Source organism: Dipodomys spectabilis, unplaced genomic scaffold (genome assembly GCF_019054845.1).
Source record: "Dipodomys spectabilis isolate Male_0828 unplaced genomic scaffold, ASM1905484v1 ptg000019l, whole genome shotgun sequence".
In the NCBI taxonomy this organism is placed as follows: Eukaryota; Metazoa; Chordata; class Mammalia; order Rodentia; family Heteromyidae; genus Dipodomys; species Dipodomys spectabilis.
The window spans coordinates 9,484,076-9,506,278 of NW_024870696.1; the positions used below are offsets into that span (position 1 = coordinate 9,484,076).

The 22,203-nt window shown below is 36.8% G+C and overlaps 1 protein-coding gene and 1 long non-coding RNA gene across 3 annotated transcripts in view; one reads left to right on the top strand and one right to left on the bottom strand.

Annotated features, from left to right (window-relative positions):
- Positions 1–1,158: 1,158 nt before the first annotated feature.
- Positions 1,159–21,460, top strand: LOC122103816. Its single transcript, XR_006146835.1, has 3 exons — positions 1,159–1,311; positions 15,396–15,401; positions 21,451–21,460. It is a non-coding gene; the product is annotated as an uncharacterized LOC122103816 (long non-coding RNA).
- Fmn2 (formin 2) overlaps positions 5,419–22,203 on the bottom strand; it is a 180,398-nt gene continuing 163,613 nt past the window's right edge. For both annotated transcript variants that reach the window (XM_042674478.1, XM_042674477.1), the window contains 3 exons: positions 18,735–18,884; positions 7,478–7,559; positions 5,419–5,614 (listed from right to left, as the gene is read on the bottom strand). In XM_042674478.1, the coding sequence (XP_042530412.1) occupies positions 5,588–5,614; positions 7,478–7,559; positions 18,735–18,884 (259 nt within the window). In that variant the 3' untranslated portion in view covers positions 5,419–5,587. The remainder of the gene's footprint in view (positions 5,615–7,477; positions 7,560–18,734; positions 18,885–22,203) is intronic.

Sequence of the window (22,203 nt, forward strand, 5' to 3'; positions counted from 1 at the left end):
GTATTTCAAAATAAAATTTCAGGATTTTTTAAATGTCTCCAGAACATTGTAAATGCCACAGCTGTTTTATGCATACTATTATACATCAAAAGTTCATATAGAAATACTCCCCTAATGAAAATTTTACATCATTTTATTCTCTCCTTCAATTCACATTTTATACTAGCTTTTCTATAGGTTTATATTTGAATTTTTTTATTCTGGCTTTTTTTTTAGTGACAGTATAGATATAAATACTGATTTGCATTCTATAGCCATAAAACTTAAAATATTTAAAACTTTTGGTGTATTATTATTAGTATTCGGTACAAATTCATTATTAGTCTGGTAAAAAGTTATTGAACACCGAATTGTACTTTTCAATGACTTACCTCTCTTAAAGAGACAACCCATATGAGAAGATCTTTGTTCTGTGTGTTTGGGGGAATGGACATAGCTATTCCTAGAAAAAGAGCACGAGTTATAAAGAAAGAAGAGTGGACTTGGGAGAGAAAAACCTCTGTCACAGGGAGGAAGGGAAGTGCCAAACACACAGGAAGCAGAACATATTTGGTTAATGTTAGCTCTTTTGTATAAAGATCTCTTCGAACAGAAAGAACAAATGCAGGTTGAGAGTTTCTGTAAAACTTTCTGTGAACACACAGCCCTTGGGTTATTCAAATTCCCATTCAAAGACAATGGTCCAAGGAAATATGCTGTCACAATTAAGGTGAGATATAATCAAGAAGTCCCAAGGGGAAAAAATGGAATGGACAACATGTTGAAATAGAAGAAAGGTAAAAAAATTGGGCAATTTTTTTCCAACTGAAGCGTTTTTAAGAGCTGTACTTACTCCTGATTTTAGATATGTCTTGAATCATGATTAAAGAAGAGTCAGGCTCCAAGGGCTTACAGCTGTAATCGTAGCTTCTCGGGAAGCTGATGTGCAGAGAGGATCTCAGTTTGAAGTCAATGGAAGCAGAAAAGTCTATGAAATTCCCTCTCCAATTAATCATCAAAAAACCAGGCTGTAGGCATGACTCAAGTGTTAGTTTGCCAAATTTGAGTGAAATAGCCAAGTGAGAACATGAAGCCCTGAGTTCCTCTTAGTATTGGCAAATAATAACAATAATAAACTTTAAAAATATATCTTTATATAGTGGTCACAGTTTCTTGATGAGGAGACGTATGAAGAGATATACAAATCAAAAAACGGAATATTCCAATGCTCTTCATCCGGGGAGATGGCATTGTGCTGGTTGCCCCTCCTCTGAGAGTTGGCTGAAACAAAGAACTTATCGTATGCAGAAAGTAGGAGGCTGTACAACTGCAGTTGTAAAATGTACAAGACGCTCAGAGAAAGAAGCCTGCTTGCTTTTTGATATTAAGACATGATCAAAACTCTTCTGCTCCAAGATGAGTTGATCTGCAAGTGACTTACAATTTCTTCAGTGAATTCTTATTTTTCTCCATTTGTGCTAATAAACATGATCACCAAAAAATATATATATCTTTAGCACTAGGTACAGGTAACTCTGGTCTGTAAATCTAGCCACTTGAGGATCATTGTTCAAAGCCACCCCAGGAAAGAAAGTCTGTGAGAATCTTAACTGGAGAATTAATCACCAAAAATATCTGGATGTTCAGCTGTGGATCAAATGTAGAACACTAGCTTTGAGTAAAAAAGCTCAGAGACAGTGCCCAGCTATGAGTGCCTCAGAACCAGCACACACAGACATAGACACAGAGATAGACAGACAGACAGACAGACACACACACACACACACACACACACACACACACACACACACACACACATGCATCTTTAACAATGTAGGTAAAACTATCCTTCAGATCCACCATAAATTGGCATGAAGTATAGAATACCCTTATCATGCAGTGGCTTACATTCTAGTAGGGAAGATAGGCAGACAGTGGATCCATGATGCCTATTAGCTGTGATAGAGCAGCCACTGATATAGCAAAAATGAAGAATACAGGGAAGAACGGATGGTTTCACAATCACACAAATAACAATGACATCCAAACAACTAACAGTGATCAGAGAAACAACCACCAGGCACAATAATTAGCTGGGCAGAAACATGTGGAGTTGAAAGCAATCTGTCCAGAGTTGAACACAGGTTTCAGAGTTTCCAGCGTAAGGTGTAAGGTGAAAGCACACTGTGAGGAGACCAGAGCAGGAATAGAGATAAGAGGAAGCCTGGACATCTTGCCAAAGACAACAGACTTGTGAAGAGAAACCATTAACACAGACAGGGTTCACTGTTGAGAGCAATCTGACTGTACTGTGAGTCTGGAGACAGGGAGGTTCATGAAAGACTATTGTGTAAGAATCAACTGATAAGACCGTGAACCAAAGTAGTAAGAATAGTTCTAGAAATGAGGCAAGTAAAACAACAGGATCCTGTTGATGGACTAACTATGTGAGAAAATACACTAGGATAATCTCTAGTTTTAAAAAGTGGTATCATTATTGAAGAGTAAACTCACAGATAGGAAGTCCAGAGGTAAGAAGATCTAGGTCTGGTTGATTTGGGTTAATTCAATACCTTAACAACACAATCAAGAATGTAGTTCTAGTAGGTGTCAGTGGCTCACACTATAAGCCTAGCTACTCAGTAGGTTGAGATCTGAGAATCAAGGTTGGAAGGAAGGCCAGACAGATAAAAGCAAAACTCTTGCTTCCAACTATCCAGAAAAACCCAGAAGTAAAGGTTTGGTTCAAATGAAAGAGGTCAACTGTGAGTAGAAAAAGCTAGAGCACAAGGCCCAGGGAACAAACTCCACTATTAGTACTAAACAAAATGAAAGAAGGCAGGCTGGCCTGCAGGGAGAGATGGAGAGAGGGAGGAAAGAGAGGAGGGAGGAGAGAAAAGAAGGGTAAGAGGGAGGGGGAGAGAGAAAAAGAAAGAAAAGAAGGAAAGATAGAATGAGAAGGAAGGAAGAAAGGAAATGGAAAGGAAGAAGAAAGGAAATGAAGTTGCTTTCCATTTTGAGCTCTATGTTACAAGTAGACTTCCAACCTTCTATTCGTACTTCATGATGGCCACCATAGTCTCTGGCTTGAAATCCTTTATAAGCACAAGCAAAAAATAGAGTAGAAACTTCTCCTGGCACAGCTCTTTTTAGCTGAAAATGGCATTCTTCCCTGGAATACAATTCACCACAGTTGTACTATTACCCATGTCTACATCAATCAATTCCAAGAAGACAAGGATAACCAAAGGCTTAAATAAACCAACTTTCTCCTCTGAAGTATGTGGGGGTTTATGGCAAAATTTAGAATCCTATAGATTAAGCAACATGGTAGCAAGAATGAATTAAGGACATGGCTAGTAAGTGAACAGGATCTGGTCTCTCAGCTTTCTCACCAGAACAATGCAAGATGTGCAGTCTGTTGCATAGGAAGTGCCAGAGGAGAAGATGAGTGAATCCTTATAGAATTTGGGCTGCTACATGACATTTTTGGGAATGTCAGGTTGCAGCTGGGTCACAGTCATGGCCAAAGAGCTGATGGTTGGATTCATGAAATTCTTAGGAATATGATGACTAAACAAACAGGATTTGGGGAAAATCTTTGGGGGACTCCAACCTTTCAGAAGAAATCAGGGAAAGAAATTTCAGAAAAGCAAATAGAAAGACTAAAGGAAAAGAAGACAACTACAGTGTTAGGAATTCCACAGAAAGTAAATGTGGGCCACAGACAAATCTTGGTGAATGAGAAAACCAACAGATTATTAAGGTAATTCAAGAGGATTCTGTACTAAGACTTTAATGCAAGAGATGAAGGACATGGATACATTACAGAAATGTAGGTAAAACAGGGTTTCATCATTTAATGAGTGGGGTTATAGGGGAGAGAGAAGGGAGAATGACATGTCAATGTGAAGTTTCTTAGTGGGCCTTGGCTCTGTTCACTGTGTCATGAAACACAGGAGTGTGAGCAGGGTTGGAAGGACAAAATAACAAGGTGGGTTTGATCCAGCACACAAGGAATTTTAAGGTATGTTGAGACATCCAATTGAGACGACCAGAAAGTCTTCTGAAGAACCAAAAAGAAATCCTAGATTGAGCATAAACATTTTCTCAGGATTGTTTTACTTAGATATGCTTATTTTCTACTTCATAACTTGATTATTTTCCTTTTCCCATCCTCCTCCCAACAAACGTTTAATAGGAGGGCTGTATTTCCAAGTATCTTTATGTAATATGCTCACAATAGTCACAGAAATATTTTATTATTCATTTTATTTTCATATAAATTAACATCCTAAAAAATTGAAATAGAAACACTAAATACAGTATTGCACATAGCGATCTTTGTTAAATGCCCTATTACTTCATTGAAGAATGGTAATATGTACATCAGAGAGACTGAGGGGAAAGGAAGGTCACAAAGCAACAACTGACAAAAACCACAACTGCTTTCTGGCACTTAAAATACAAACAAAAGGTAAGAGACCATATTTTACATAAATACAAACATAGTTATGATTTAGAACTTTGTTTTTCTGTTGTTGCTTTCCATAGTTGTTTTTCAATAGCGATACCATTCTCTCCCTTTTCTGTATAGCCATAACTTTCAACTCATATCTCAACCCAACAGCCAATATCATTAACAGCAATTAGAGAACAACTATTAATATTAGACAAAACCACCACAATGCATCATGAGCTGACTTCAAAATACTCTCAGAAAAAGTAGGAGATTTTTCCATTTTAATCCTGGAGACTCATTTCGGATAATAAGTAGCTTTGCTCTCATTTTGTAGCTCTAACCACCCACCACAACATAGAATGTCCAACTCTCCCATGTCAAAATTCTCAGACAGACAAGCTTATTTAATAGGGTGCAGGTCTAGGTAGCTCTGATCTCTGTTCTGTTTTGCTGATGAGAATTGGTCACTGTGGCAATGTTATGAGTGCTGTTTATTGAAATCCCTTCTAAACACTAGTGATACTGTATGTGTGTTTAAAGGTGAATAGTATAGGCACACCTCTGATGTAATTTACCAGGCTGCATACATGCTTCTCACAGGGCATCAAGAGACAGGTTATGGAGAACAACCCAAGAAATGGGACAGCAGTGATTATGAAATATAAATGGTACTTGTCTTCTAAAATAGAAAGTGTCTATGTAGATGTGAAATGGGTACAAACAATTCACCAGAAATAACATTGATTCACATGTCTTAAATGCATAGATGGTGTCCTGGTTGCCCATTAAAAAAAGTGATTTTGCTGTGACAAAGAAGAGTTCCATGAAACTGAATTGTAGGTTAATGTTTAGCATGTTCAGAATTAATGCAGATACTGCCTCTCATACATGCTGTTCGGGTCTACCAGTATAATATACCATGAGCTTTTACAAAAAGAAGTGAAAATTTCCACTGTTGTAGTGATTTTGCATTTTAAATGAACATACAGTAAAATTCAATAATCAGTGAACTGCCTAGGAAATACAAATATTATGCAGGAAGTTAAGAAGAAAAATTATCAGAGTGATGTGATTTGCTTCCCATCCTCAAGTCAGATGAATTTTGGAGAAGTGGCTGTTGTGACTGTTTCGTTTTGCTGTCAGAATTCATGTTTTCATGCTTATCTTTGCTTTCTGGAAACAAATATACAAGAGTTCTAGTTAGGAAGAACTTTTTTTTAAATAGTTAAGGTATTCAGAACCCTCCAAACAAGACCTTTTGGCTTGAGTTATATTTCTCAAGAAAAATTAAAAAATGTACCAGTCCATATAAGAAATACATACACACATGCATATATACATATAAATACAGGATGTTTTTCACCTTTTAAAATTTTCATCAAACCAATCACCAGCCAGACACCACTGGCTCATATTGTAACACTAGCTACTACGAAGGCTTGAGAGTCCTTGTTTGAAATCAGCCAGGATAGAAAAGTTTGTAAAATTCTTTTTCCTATTACTTAGCAAAGAAAAAGCTGTGATAAAAGTATGATTCAAGTGGTGGAGCACCAGTCATACCCGAAAAAAGCTAGAGAAAGTTCAAAGCTCTCTGAGTTTGAGCCCTTTGCAGCTGCCTTCCCCTCACACCAAATTAAGTTCTAACTGATGTCAAAGAATGCTAACATGTGTTTCTCACCTGGGATCCTAAGTACAAATACATAAATATGAAATCTGAACCAAGCTGCCTCATTCCAAGTTCAATGAAACTTAATTCTCTTCTATTCTGATAGCAGCTTGAATGATGTTAGCCAATGAATAGTTATTCCTCCTTATTCAGTACAACTTCAATCAGAAAAAAGTGCAAAAATAATTGGTCATTAGATAAATCTGAAAATCTGAGAGGAAAATACCATTTATTTTAATGTCTTGGCAATACTGAGCCTTGAACTCAGCACCTCATAGCCCACACAGTGAATACTCTATTGCCTAAGCCATGGGCCAGCCTTGTGTGGCCTTAGCTGTTTTTCAGAGAGAGTCTTGCTTTTTCTCCCTTGGGTTTAGCCTTGGACTCTGATCCACCAATTTTGGCCTCACACAAGGCTACAATCATCAGCACATACTATCACATCAAGCTTTTTTTTTATTGAGATGGGATCCTTCTAAACTTTTGCTCATACTTGTTTTGAATCACATGATCCTTCAGATCTCTGCCACCTGAGTAATTGGAATTACAGGCACAAGCCACTGCAGATAAGTGGAAAATAGTTCTTAACTGAAGTTGTCCTCACTTTTTCTAACTAAGACTATTTGACCATATCTCAATTTTCTTAATCTTAAAATCTTAAATCTTTTCCATTCGGACAGTTAACACTTAACCCAATTCAGTAGGCTCCTCTTGGATGTCTAGTTTAACTTTCACTTAGAACTATACCATTTACTTACAATGGTATCAAGTCATGATTACTTCAAAACATTCTACAAAACCTCACCAGTACCACAAGAGGGGAAATGTCAAGCCCTTCCCTCCCAGGGTCTGCAGTGTGGTATTCTATTTTAAATGAGTGAGAGCAAGGAAGAAACTTGGGTCTGCCTATTCAAGTTAATCTATAGATCGACAGCTTCAGACAGCAGCGCTGTCAGGACCACTGGGTTATAGATGGCATTTGGGCACAGTAGGCCAAGCACAACCCTGGGTATGTGGCTATTCCCAACCTGTTTAAGATTCCACTGCAGGGAATCTCACATCATAGCCACTCTAGGTTCAAATTCAGCCTTGGGCCAAGACCTGTGAGTTATGAAGAAAGGGCAAGGTGACTTCTGGCTCTCAGCATACAAAGTACATAAGACCCTATGCTTAGATTCATCTGAATATTTAAGTTTCAAAGACCAAACAATTTCATCCTAACCTCTGGAGCCCAGTAAGAGGCTGAACAGAATGGTTCTTGAAATTGGAAGCTCAATTTACATATGTATATATATTCTTACATATGTTTATATAGTATAATTTATATATAATATTTAAGTAGGATTAAGTGATTAAAATTAAATACTCACAATTCCAGAGTCATGCCTTGGTTTTATTTTATAAAGTGATTTTCCTTTTTTCTGTCTACACACCTCTTCAGCTTCTTTTACTCTGAGGAGGGAGAAGATAACTCAGTTAAACAAATACTTACATAGATGACCATAACTGGACTTATAATAGGCAGCAAGTCTCAACTCAATGAGGCTTTCAATTGTTGGAGAAGAAGAATAGTATCTGATACTTGATGTCCAAACATACACTGTTAAAGCTATAAAGGCCTATTCACCTTCAGGCTTTCAACATCTGTACAAGGGAGAGTATTCTGAGATTGTCTCTATTACATGATTGATAGTAGCACCACTACATAAAATTAGAATCAATAAAAGAATCACAGCAGCATATGAACAATCAGTTGCATGCTTATTTGAAATTCATTTTCCATGGCTTCTGTACCTATGAATAAAAGATCTTTACAACAATGAGGGGTAGTCTGTAAACATTAAATATGATCAAGTGAAGGAAGTTTTTATCATTTATTTGAAAACATAAATGAAGTAAGACAATCCCACAAAGAGAAGTAGTACATGTCTTCTCTCGTCTGTGGAAACCGAGGGAACTAAAATGAAACAAAGCTCGTAAGCTTATAAAAGGAAGAGGGAGGCAGAAAGGGAGGAGAGAAAGGTACCATAGAGTAGTACCACCTCAAATGGTAATAGGAGGAAGAAGGAAAGGAAAAGAAGGATTAGTGGAGATGAAAAGCAGCCATAGAAGGGTGAATAAGATCAAAGCCTAGTATATGAAACATGTGGAAATGACATCATGACTTAATACATGCTAACAAAAATTTTTAATTGAGAAAGATGCAGCAATGACTTTTCCACAACTTCTCAAGCTTTCATTTAGTACATACACTGTAAGGAAAATAGCACACAGTGAAACAAAGTATTTTGTTGAGATATTAACTCTCAGAGGGCATTGTTATGTGACACTAGTAATATCGTAATACCTTTAAACCTCAATCGTTTCAAATAATGAAAGCCTCATCATGTATAAAAGCATAACTCTTTTACTATGCATAGTAACATGTGAAGTGCATTAAAAACAAAATATAATTTCACTTACAAAGTCTTTTTAAATTAAAAAAGACTATAAAAAGTTATAATTATCTTTTTAATAAAAAGAGTAAGACATATATTAGCTGAGAATCTTAAAAAGATCATTAAGAGGAAGAATCATTCCTTCTTGTGTGCCTTCCTGCCTGCCTGGAGCTTGAACTCAGGGCTCATACTCTACTTGGCTTTTTCATTCAAGGCTGGCTCTCTACCAATTGTGCCACACCTCCACTTTTGGCTTTTGGATTGTTTATTGAAGCTAGGCATCTCACAGATTTTTTTGCCCAAGGCGGCTTTGAACTCAGATCTCATCCTCTTGAGTAGCTAGGGTTGCAGACAGGAGCCATCAACACCAGTTTTATTTTATTTTCTTGTGATTTTTTTTTCTTTAAAACATTAGAACATTAAACAAGCTGTGGCTTTATCTTAAGAAAGTATATTTAATACAGATATTGTAGTCTCATTTCTTGAAATAGATTCATTATGAATCTATTTCTTTCTTAAGCGCTATGGCAAACGATCTGATGATACATCTATTTCCTGTACAACTGACTGGATCCTTTTCATTAACAGGGAAACAGAGTCCAGGTTAGCACCTCTATATTGATGTCACAGAGGACCAGAAATCAGGACAAAGGAAAATAATTCATTTTAGAGGTAAAAATTCCTTCTGGGTTGACATTGTTAGTAATTCCAGAAAAGGATGATACTCCATTGTTACCACTTTCTACTTAAGCTATAAATTGCCTTTAATCCTTCCCCTAAACTTTGCAAGACAAAAGCATTTTCTTTATAACAAACTGAGGAAGAATGTTCATCTTCCTGTGAAATATCTGCCAATAAATTTAATCTGAAGTGTTTGGATGGGGAATTAAGGAAACTTCAGCATTTAGCAAAGGTCAGAAAGATCCCCTCTTAAATTTATTTGGAGATCTTTACAGTATTTTGTGGTTTAAGAACAAAACAAAACCAAATTGTTCTTCACAACTATTTAATTCTCCCCTAATGTCCCAACCTTCTCTCTACCCTATTTATTTTATTCTTAAAACACATCTTTGGAAGGATCATAGAAAGCTGATTCTAATACAAATGTCATTAATTTTACATAAAAGCAAATCCAATCACTCCTTAGGGCACAAAAGCTGCAATGGAGGAGACAGTGTGTCAAGGATCCTCACAGGACCTATTTGCTCATCCATTCATTTGACAGTGATCTCCAAAGCTGTGACTCCAGCCCCGGTTTTGGCTGCAGATCTTGTAATAACTTTGTAAGAATAATTAATATCCTCAGCCTCTGATAAGCAAGTAAATAACAATTGCATGTTTAGGACAATCACCTAAGTTTAAATAAACTATAGCTGAATTCCAAAGGAGGTTATTTTTAGATTGGTGGGTAGGAGTTATGAAGATATCTTTCTGGAGTCTATTGATGGTTGAGTCTTGTTTCAAGAGAAATCCCAATTGTGCATACTACAAAAGGAAAAATGGATGGAGGGTGAGGGAAAAGAAAGAGCACGTATGCAATAGTTGATCAAGAGTCAAAGGACCCCCTTCTGACCCTTGAGAACTGTGACTAATTCCCTTCTACTGCCATTAGATCCCACACTATTGGAGTTTAATTGCAAAATGGCATTCTGGGTGATGCCTCAGTTTCCTACGTCTGACTAGGATGTCAGTTACCTCGTACTAAGCACCTATAGACATGGAGACATAAGGTACCTGTGAGAACTGGCAAATGGAGCAGCAGAATGAATAAGTTGCTCTCTTACAGTTCAGGAGTGAACGATTCATAGAGAACTTGTTTAATGAAGCTCTCTAGGCCAATTTTTACCTATTCTGACTTCAACCACCCAGGTTATACTTAGAAACAGCAATCGGGAGAATCAGATAAGGTAGGGATAGGGGGGATGCGGTGAGCACCACCTTGAGAAAAAGCACCTAGTAACTGAGACATTAACACTCTCAGAATTCCATATGCACAACTGAATGACTTTCCTGGATAAGGCTCCCTGTTTAGCAGTTGGCAAAGCCAGACCACAAAACCTTGATTACTTCAGCCCTTAGTGAAGACTACCACTTCTGAGCTTTCTTGGCAAATGTTACTTTGTTTCCAAATACTCATGAGATTTCAACACAACTCTGAGAAGAAACATTTTTCCCCATAATTGAACAAAGGAAAAAAAAAAGAATGTGCCCATGTTCAGGTTATATAACAAGATAGAGTTGACAAGAAATAAGGAAAATGATGAGAAGATGGTATGAAGCTGTTGATCTCAGCATCTTCCCACTTGGGCTAGTAAGCAGATACCACCAGCTGCCCAGCAGAGGGATAATGACTGAAGGCTATGAGCTTTCCATGCATCCCATGGTCATTTTATAAATTTGTATCAAAGACAAGTGAAGTAGCATGGTGTGAACAAGCTCTCAAACTAGAAATCAAAACAGCCATATCAAAACATGCCTTTTGAGGAGGAAGGAAATAATAAAGAACAGGACTAGGTTTACAAAGAGAAAAGGTGTCATTGTGGACAGAGAGAACATTGGGAAGGGTGCCTGTTACCGGGCTGAAACAATCAGTCTACAGCCTGCCAACTTTTGTCTCACTTGAGTCTAACTTCCAGTATAGAGGAATCCATGAATACTGTGCAGGGACAGAGAATAGTTCATAAAGATACTTCTTTTTTATTTCAGTGTGGTTATATTACCATAAAGGGGACTTCCAGGTTTCACACTCCCAGTGAACTAAAATGGAAACCAATCATTAAGGGTGACATCTGTGTAGGTCATTAGCATACATGTGACTTCTAATCAGCAACTACACAGTACAAGGAAACTATAAGCATATTAATTCATAGGATAATAAAAGTAAACAACACTCAAATTGCTTTTAGTGACTTTGGTAAAAGCTAAACTACAACATAGGAAACAGACTAAAAAACAGGAAACAGAGCCTTACATTTTAAAAGGAAGAAACTGATACCAAATGGCAGTTAACAGCCATAATTTTTTGTTATTATTTTTCTGTAGTATTCTTGATTGTCTTCAGAATGGATAAAACTTTGCCTATTAAATCAAAGGTCTACATTTATTCCTTCAATAGAAGACTAAGTGAAATGAGGCCTTCTTTGTAAGAGGGTAAAGTAATCTTTGTCCAAAAATAAACTGTAGCTTTGACAAAGCTCATTTAAAAAATTACAATGAGTAAATGAGTGAATCCCAGATAATGAAAACTTTTTTCCCTTCAAATACCAGTCTTTACAAACAACCAATTTTGAGACAAAATAGTATCTTCATGAACAGGCTGATATAAACTTATACTTCTTAACTTGTGTTCACTGTTATAAATGTGCTACAAACGATGTTCACCCTTGTCAAATTCCTGAGATGTTTACGGTGCCCACACTGGACTCTGGACTTTGCTCCCTCTGTGTGGACTTTGGACATTTTTATTTTGTTCTCAGCTGGCAGCCCAGTCCCTTCTCCTTATAGCCAGCACACTTGGCTTAAGATGACCCTTCATCTTCTTGTAATAATTTCAGTTTTCTCTCAGAGAGAACCAGATCCCTAAGCTGACTTAAATGGTGTTCCCAAGTAGCAGATTACAACGCTTGTTTAGTTCTAGCAAGATGACTGGCATTTCTGGACGAGTAAGTAGTAATTTGAACTGTCACAGGTTTTTTGTTTTTGTTTTTTGTTTTTGGTTGTTTTTTGGTTTTGTTTTGCTTGCTATTTTTGCCAAATCACACATACTTTAGTGTGGCACAGCTGTTTTGGGGAGTCTTGAGGGAGACTTACTGGTAATAGCACATTAAAAGTGTAAAGATTGAAGAACTCAATCTTGTAACCTAATTAGATTTCACCATTTGACCTGCTTATTCAGCAGCTTGGCCATAAATACAAAGGAACACCTGAAGGTTTTTATTCTTTTGATAAGGAGTGTGATACTACTGATTGAAATGTTAGGGCACCCAACTTGTCAAAACATGCTCAGCTTAAAAACAGTGCTGAAAACAATGAGAATAGGAGACTTCATCATCCCAGTAAACAACTAGATAGGTTATTCAGGCAAAAAGTCAAAACAGAAACATCCAATCTAGGGTATTTTTGTTTGTTTGTTTTTGTTTTGTCAGTTATGGGGCTTGAACTCTGGGACTAGGTGCTGTCCATGTCAAGGCAAACACTCTACCACTTTAGCCACAGCACCACTTCTAGTTTTCTGGTGGTTAATTGAAGATAAGAGTCTCATGGCCCTTCCTGCCCAAGCTGCCTTTGAACTGTGATCCTCAGATCTCAGCCTCCTGAGTAGCTAGAATTACATGTGAGCCACCAGTGCTTGACTAGAAACCTCTAATTTAAGTGATATTATAAAACCATAGGGCCTAACAATATCCACAGAATATTTTATTAATCAGCTTCACTATGCACATTTCTCTTAGCAGCAAAACTTTGGAACTTTCTCCATAAAAGATCATATCCTAGACATAGAATACACCTCAGCAAATACAAGAAAAGTGAAATAATTCCCTGTACCTTACCTGGCCATAATAGAATAAACCTGAAAGTTAACAGCAAAAGCAAGTACAGACAATTAAACAGGCTGAAATGATGAGAAGGCCATGGAAGAAATGAGAGAGAAAAAAATCAGTGAATTCAATGAAAAACAATATTCTAGAACCACTTGGACACAGCAAAGATAATTCTAAGACAACCATTCAGAGCTATGACCACACATACCATCAAATCAAAAAGATCTTGAGTTAGTACCCTAATAATGCAGATCAATCTTCTTGAAAAACAAGAATAAGCCAAAACCAGCAGAGGAAATGGAATAATTAAACATTAGGGAAGAAATGAATGAATCAGAGACTACAAAAAACTATATGAAACATTAATGAATCAAAAAGTTGAATCTTTCAAAAGACAGTTGATAAACCAAATGACAGAAAGAAGAAAGGAAATGAGTCAATAAACAAAATGACATGAAAATGGGGATCACATGATAAACACAAGCAAAATCCAAGGTTGTGAAAAACATACTTCAAAACTCTTTAAAATAGATAAGCTAATAGGAATGACTGCATTTCCAGACAACCTTACTTTCCAAAATTAATCCATGAGAACACTAAACTATCTAAATCGGTATATAACAAGCAATGGAATTGACACAGTAATACAAAAACTTCCCAACAAAAAATAATTCCAGCAACCAAAGGATTCACAGTTAAATTCTACAAGACCTTTAAAATAGAACTCTTAATTTTTTCCTTGAAATAGAAAGGCTCAGAACATTAGCATTATACACATTTCAAAAGCGGATTATGACACACCAAAAAAGAAAAAGACAACTATAGAACAACCCACCCATCCCTTTGATGAACATGGATACAGAAATGTGCGTTCCCCCTTGTGTTAAGGCAGAAGTAGCAACTCTCAAAATGACCCTTGCTGTAAGCACAATTCTACAACAGGTCTTTCTTTAGTTCAGCAACATGTTTAAATCATTCAAGAGAAGATTCAGTGAGGAGACACACCAGTCTTTCTCAAGAGGGAGATCAATGAACTGTGGAGACATGTTGGCTAGGAATCTATTCTTTCATCGAGAGCCAGTATGTGACACTCTAGGCTAGCTTAACTGCTGGTCTTCTAAAGGAAGGGAGAGTCCCCTGTAATCAGTTGGAGGTGGAACATGACCAGGGCCAAGTGGGAGAGGATAGAGACAGGGCTGATGGATTATTTAGAGAATGTTTAACATGAGCAACAAGATACAATGACAGATGAGGTTGGTTAAATAAACTCTGCAAACGAGGAGAGGCATTTAAGATGTTAGGGATCACACATGTCTTATTACAGATTTTGTTCAGAAAACAAAGGCAAAGTAAATAATAACGGGATGAAGTGAAATAAAATAAAATGAGGATATTATAAGTGAAAAAAACTAGTATATCTCTATATAAATGTTAAATGTAAAATCAGATACGCCAAGCTGCCAAAAACTAAAGATCATTTTAGGAATTATATTATATATTGGCTTCCTATTAGTACTCCTGTGGTACTGAGTAAATAAACTAGGGATGTGAGTTTGGTAGATCAATGCTCTAACACATAAAAGTATGTTTCCAATCCTTCAGCTATTTATGTATGTATGTATTTATTTACTTATTTATTTGAAATAGCCCTGATAATTCTTCCTCAGCTGATCTCTGAGCTGGAATTCTGCTGCTTCTTTCTCTTGTGTAGCTGTTATTATAGGTGTGTTCTACCACAGCTGATTCCTTAGTACTGTTAAAATATAAAATGAGGCTGGGTGTAAAGCTATGTGTTGTGAATCTCAGCATTCAGGATGTGTTTTCCAGCCTGGACTACATAGCCAAGATAAGGTTCCAAAACAATCAAGGGGAAAAAAGCAAACCCATACCTCTTACAATACTTCATTTTCAATTGAAAAACATTCTAGGAAATGGGACAAATGAAACAGACAAAATTGAAAACTTTCAGTTAAATGATGAGTAAGTCTGCAGACTAAGTACAGCATGGTGGCTCTACTTAAGAATATGTATTTTAGCTAAGCTCAGTGGCCCAAGCCTGGAATGCAGACTACTTGGAAAAAAGAGATAAAAGGATTGAGTTTCAAGGTAAAAAGAAGTCTGGGGAAGGGTTTCTCAACTAAAGGCTATGCATAGTGGCAGAATCCTGCCTTCCTTAGTGACTTGCTTGAGAACTGTAGCCCAGGCCCAGCCAAACATAAAGCCTCAAAAGAAACCCACAGAAAAAGGAGCTGAAGGTGTGACACAGTGGTAGAGCACCTTCCTAAGCAAGTGAGAGGCACCGAGTACAGTCTTCAGTGTTGGCAAAAACAAGCCAACATATATTATATACTTGTTTGAAAGTTGCTGAAATTATATACCACAAGAAGGAAAAAAAATAAAGACAACAAGATAAGATATGTTAATTAGCTTAACTGTGCCCATCTTTATTTTCTTTAATTGTGGCAATCTTTTCACAATGTACGTGTATTTGAAAACATTAAGTTTAATACCATAAACATAAATATATATATAATATGCAATTTTACTTGTAATTATACCAAAAAGCTCAAGGCATGGGAAATATTATATATAATTTAAAGTGTGATGGTTTCTAGTTAGTTAACTTTAAAGGAAATTTTAAACAACAGTTCCTAAATAAACCAAAGGACACAAGATATGATTCTAATTTGTTATGAGGTAGTTCAATTAATGGATGTTTGACTTGACTGGAAATACCAACATCTAAGATTCAGTGTATTTATAGCCAGTTCTTCAGCATCCTCATGATGAATAATATTAAAGACTTTTCTCTAAAACTTTTTTCCTAAAAATGTCTTTCTTCCATGCCCCAGCAGCTTCCTGGGGTGCCAATTTCTAAGCAGGACACATTAAAGCACAAGAAGCAAGCAAAACCCAGAGGTATTGACTCTATTAATAACTAGGAATTCAGAAGGGAAAGGGAAAGGATTCAAGTGGGGTGTGTTGGCCTTGAACCATGATCCTCTTATCTTCAACCTCCCATTCATACCCTCTTAAGAAACTAGGATTATAGGCTCTCTGTGTTTCTTTGCCCATCTCTCTGTGTTTATTTGAGGAGTTATCTATTTTCCAAGGTGGCTGTACTATTTTATATTCCCACCAACAGTTTATGAGAAATCTGTTATAAGTTCGGTAAAGGTAAAGCAAAGTTTGTTTGGAGCATCTCATATGTACACAGTACCATAAAACAGAGGATATGGCTGCTGATAATGCCTAAAGCATACTACTAACATTGAAAGTCATGTTGCACAGAGGCCATGAGTGTTTATAGGAACTTGAATCTCAGGCAGTCCCAACCTTGTCTCCAAGATGGCAGGCATCCCATTACCTTCCATGTTCTATGAGGTGGTAGTGACAATAGGCGTGGCCCCAGTCCCTGTTCTGTTCTGCCAGCCTTTTGCTGTGCCACACTTGTTTCTGTGATATGCACCTGGACAGTGAGCTTGCACCTAGTCCTGTCTTGTCGATGCCTCAACCACAACATGTCCCTTCTCATTTAAGTTTCCACTCTCAGAGTTGATGTGATTTTATCTTTCCATTTGAACATTAGTAGTAATGATTTTCAAATTTCAAATGAAGACTTAGCAACCAAAGAAGGAAGCTGTATGCGACATGTTGAGCTTATAAAAACTTTCTTCCTTAAAAAACCATCTTCTTTACATTGTCTAAACTAAACAAGTCTTTTTTGATCAAAGAACAAAAACAAAATAAAAATCATTTAATAAAAGGCTGAAGGAACCAAGCAATGATTCAATTGGCTGCAAGAAAACTTTACAACTTTGGTGTAGGGGGGAGGGGGAGGGGAGCGGGGAGGATTGGGTGGGGGGGTAGGGGGAGGATGGGAAGGGATGAAAAGGGAAACAAAGGAGGAGACTACAATGCTTGATAAGAAATGTATTCATTATCTTGCCCATGTAATTGTAACCCCTCTGTACAGTATTTTCACAATTAAAAAAAAAATCAGTAGTAGGAACTCACTGAACTGAGGCCTCCTATTTGCAAGGCAAATGCTCTACAATTTGAGCCATGTCTTCACCCGAAATATACTAATTTTTAGAGAGTTACTTTTTTTTTTTTTACTACAAGGATGTTTGACTAAATTCTCAAACTATGTTAACTACAACAATTTTGAGATGCAGTTCAGTATCTTGACTAGTGTTCAAAGTATTTTCTATTTAAACTTTGACTTTTCCCATATGCTATTCCCTGAGGCATACTTCCTTCTATGACAAATCTATAGAATCTAAGAAATCATAGTATATTTTGGTAAACAAGTGCCTGAATATGTGATGCTGCCCAGGTAGTACTACCTAGTGATATATAGCAATCTTAGTTCATGTAAACACCCTGTAATGCTCAAATAATCATAAATGACCTATAAATCATTCTTCAGCAGGAGTCCTCATTGGGAAGTGATGCCTGCCTGTGATTATATGAGTGAGCTCAAGTCTGCCATCACTTCAATGGGTGGGGAATATATTTTTACCAATAGCCATATATATATACACATATATATATATAATTCACTTGTCAAACATGATTATCATTATCATTACAGGTAGACAGACCTCTATTGGCTGTGAGTTAGTAGCCAATGAGAAGCATGTTTGTCTTTCATGCAACAAATGATACTTGGGCCTTATATGGTTTGTTCCCCATCCACAACACTCATGATCAATAAATATTAGCAATCAGTATCATCAGATAACAGAACTTACCTCTGAATGAAAGCTAGGTGGAAATGATGGTTTTGTATTAATTAGAACAAAACAAAGACAGTGAGGAGAATGCTGTGGAATGTTGTGCCGATTAGAAACCTAGTCCCTTAAGTTATAACTTCTTCAAAGATCCAAAGCAGGGTCTTTGTTAGTTCCTGGATGTTATGAGATATGTTATTCAATTCAGTATTAGGCTTTTCTATTTCTCTTTAATTTTCCCAGTAGACCCAACTATTTAGGTAGGCTGCCCTTGAGGATTAGCTTTTTTCAGAAGTTAATATTTAATGACTGTGGAATTTCATAATGGTAGAGACATTATTTTACATACTTAAGAAAAAATGTTCCTTTATTCTTGAAAAGATATATTTTAGGGAACACATGTAATTCTGCCAGGATCTTAAAGATCTTTTCAGTAATATTTATCATCTAGTTCTGGGAGACCTTTGTGTAAAATATTGTATAAAATATTGTGTAAAATATTGACAAAATTCCAGAGACAGAGCAAAAGCAAACACAAAACTATTCACCTTATCTGGATAGTCTGTGTTCTCCATCTTTAGAAGTAAAAGGGTTTATCATCCTACAGGGTTATCTGGGTTCTTTGTATGAAGTTCCTTTCTGTGTAGTTTCTTCTTGGCAGAAGATATTTTAACAGACAGTGGTCCCAGAATACCCACTCCCAAATTATTGTCAGTGTTCTCACAATTCTGGACTCACTCTTCTTATTCAAATACTACATTCCTCCAAATGTCAATGCCCTCATCAACTTGCTACCCCAAGGTGAAGGCCATGCAATTTTTCATCCATGTTATAAATGCTGGCAATCCCAGTTATATCACACATAATAAAAGTATCAGTTTTCAATGCCATTGTGCCAATGAACATACCTACCTCTCTTGCAGAATAAGCTTGTTCTCCTTCTTCCAAAAGTCTTTAAAGTCGGAACTGAATTCATGCCAGATACTGAAGAAAACATTTGGGGAAACCTCCTTCTCTCCAATTTTTGGTTTCATGAAAAAATAGGCTGTAGTCTCTAAAAAGCTGTCAGAGCACACACAGGACATAAAAACTATAATTACTTTCCAGTGGGGACATTCAAGACATTCTCTCTTTTCCTTTCCTTTTCTTTTCTGGCTGGTACTGTAGCTTAACTCAGGGTCTCACACTTTCCCATGGCTTTCTGGCCTACTGCTAGCACCCTACCACTTAAGATGCAGTTCCACATGTTTGCTGGTTAATTGGAGATAGGATTCTTGGTTGCTTACAAATTTGAGGTCCTTCTGCTTTAGCGGTCCTAGTGCCTAGACTACAGGTATACTCTAACTTGTGGGGCTTAGTTTTGATTATAAATGAATGTATACTATAAGTTCTCTATGTCAGTGACTACAATGTCATATACTACTCATATCTATCTTTGCTCAGTTGTTACTACATTCTGAAAGTAAAAAAAATCAGCTTTAAAAGAGTTAAGTTTAAGTTCCAGTTAGTAGAAAAGCTAGTGGTTGCAAGTGGTTCATAGCTATAATTCTAGCTTCTCAAGTAGCTGAGATCTGAAGATTGATATTCTGAGCAAGTGTGGGCAGATATATCCTTAAGACTCTTGTTTTTGGTGCTAGTCCTGGACAATGTCCCTGAGATCTTTTTTGATCACTAGCTCTCTACCACTTGAGCCACAGCTCCATTTCCAGATTTTTGGTGGTTAATTGAAGATGAGGGTCTTGTAGACTTCGCTTCCCAAATTGGCTTGGAACCATGATCCTTAGAGCTCAGCTTCCTGAATAGCTAAGATTAAAGGTGTGATTCACCCATACTGGGCCCTTAAGACTCATGTATAATGCTGTATTAGATAGTCATTGACAACAGCCCCGAAAATACCTAGGGAAAAAAAAGTCATTATTGCAATATCTATCCTTCTAAATTTCCTTCTTCCTGTGATTTATCAAGGTTTCCGATCTCTGTTCATTTTTTTGACAGTATGGGGTAGAAGGAGGTAGTTAAACTAAGAGCTTTGAGCTTGTTCTCCTTAATCATTCAACTGGGGTTCTACCACTTAAACGATGCCTCCAGACGGCTGTTGCTGATTGTTTTGGAGTTTGAGTCTCTAAGACTATTCTGCTTGGGCTGATATTGAAATATAATCCTCCAGATCTCAATTTTCTGAGTAGCAAGAAATACAGGCATGAATCACTGGTTTCTGACTATAATCTCATATTATTGGGGTTGTTTTTTTTTCATCCAATATTCTCTTTCTTGTGGACTGTTAAACTCAGAATGAGTCAGATCTTTTGGCTAGTTATTTATCCATTTCTTAATCTAGTTTTGAAAAACATGTTCAGTACTCCCAGTCTCTTTTCCTTAATCACAGAATCCTCAAATCACATAATTTCCACGAAGCCATCAGATTCCCTTCAAAACACCCATGCTAACAATGTAAAGCCTAGAACCAAAATCAAACAAATAAAAAAGAGTTAATAATAAACTATTTTGTAAAGAAATATTTCATGTCTTTGTAAAATAATTCCCAGGCAGTTTGAAGATTGTTTCAGTGAGTTTAAGAATATACAATGGGGGTGGGTGGGCAATCTTGTGATAGTACACGCAAAACTTATATACATTTATACACTAATATATATAGGGTTTAGAGTGCCAGGAATACCTTTTTTTTCCTTCAAAATCAGTATAGATACAAGTTTGCATACCACAGTATGACTAGAGGGATTAAAACATATTTTCATAGCAAATATGCCAATGCTTTCCTTGGGAGATTCTGTGACCAGTAATGACAGTATGACTGTGGTCTCACCCAGATGGGAGAATGCTGATTGGAGGAGAAGAAGGCAGAAGAGGAACCATGTGAAGCCATGTGCCTTTGAAAAGAACTGATGTTTGAAAAGAGAAACATGCATCCTCTTAGCAGAAAATTAAAGCTGTATTTGCTTTACACTTCCTGAAGTTTTAGTTATGGTGTTACATACCATATATCCAAGATTGCACTGAATCCCCTAACAAATGAAGGAAACTAAGCTGGGACAGAGTAGTGATTCTCTGTAGACACAGGAGTTATGGCTGTCATCCCCACGGATGGTCTACACAAATGTCCACCACCTTCAGTAGTGCTGGAATTTACATGGCTGCTTCTTGCACCCCGCTCTGATTAGAATCTGTAATCTAAATGGAATTTTAGTTTTGCCTGGCCAAAGACTAAAACTACATTTTCTTTCAAGATAACTGGTAATGAAACAAACATATAACAAAAAAAAAACCTAATTGAGGCTAATAAAAATGGAACAAAACAGAAAGTAGAAAGGGTAAAATTCAGTGATTGAGTGTATCAAGTATATTTAACCATCATATAATCATGACTTAAGTCCATTTGTGTATATAAAACTTGGGAAAATATGCTAACATATATATTCCAGAGATACCATCCAATGCTGTAGTCTGCGAAACTGTAGAAGGTTTATTTTCTGAACAAAGGAAAAAAATTGGAAATTGCGGCTTCAATAAAAATATGAAGCAGTTAAAACTAGAAGATGATTTCATCTATATATTTCACCAGGGAAACTGGAGATGTACTTCAAAGGCTTGTTATGATTCATTTGGTTAGAAGATACAGAGATCTATGTTAATAAAGATTCATCCACAAGGGTTTCTTTCTCAGGAGGCTTCCAGAATCCAGAAGCAGGCTCAAGAGGGTCAGACATGAGGCAGATGTGTGCTTTGGTTAAAACCACCTCTGAAAAATTATCTTCATTTTGAATCCAGATTTTATCACTTATTTTCTCAAGTTGTCTGGCTTTGGACAGGTCTGGGAACTCTGGCCTGTCTGTTTTCTCATTTCTAAAATAAGGAGATGGGTTAGTACTTTAGACCTACTAAGCAGAACAGAACGACTTGATGGCATCTTCTTGGTATTTGTGAGGAAGAATTGTCCCTAGTGACTCAAGTCTGTGTTTCCTTAGTGACTATTATTGTAAATTTTTGGGTGGGAGACATGTGCTCATGTGATGACCCCTGGCTGGACAGTGTATGAGGCAAGGTTTTGAAATTAATGTAAAGAAGAAAAATGAGCTCATTTCCTCAGGAAAAGAAGGGCTGGAGGAGCAACAAAGCTAAGGATACTGCCATTTTGAAAAGAGAAAATTTGATGAATGTACATAATGATCTTTGCATACGCTGAAGGGTTTCTTTTTAACTGTAAGAATATTTACATTATAAAACCCGTATCTTCTTAAATGGATGCACGTTACTGTACTTACTAATTGTGGGAAAACTATAAGTGCAGCATTTTAAGATGGAAATCCGTGGACAAAGTAGAGGAAGTAACATGCCCTTTCTTTGTCAAAGTATTTCTCCTTTT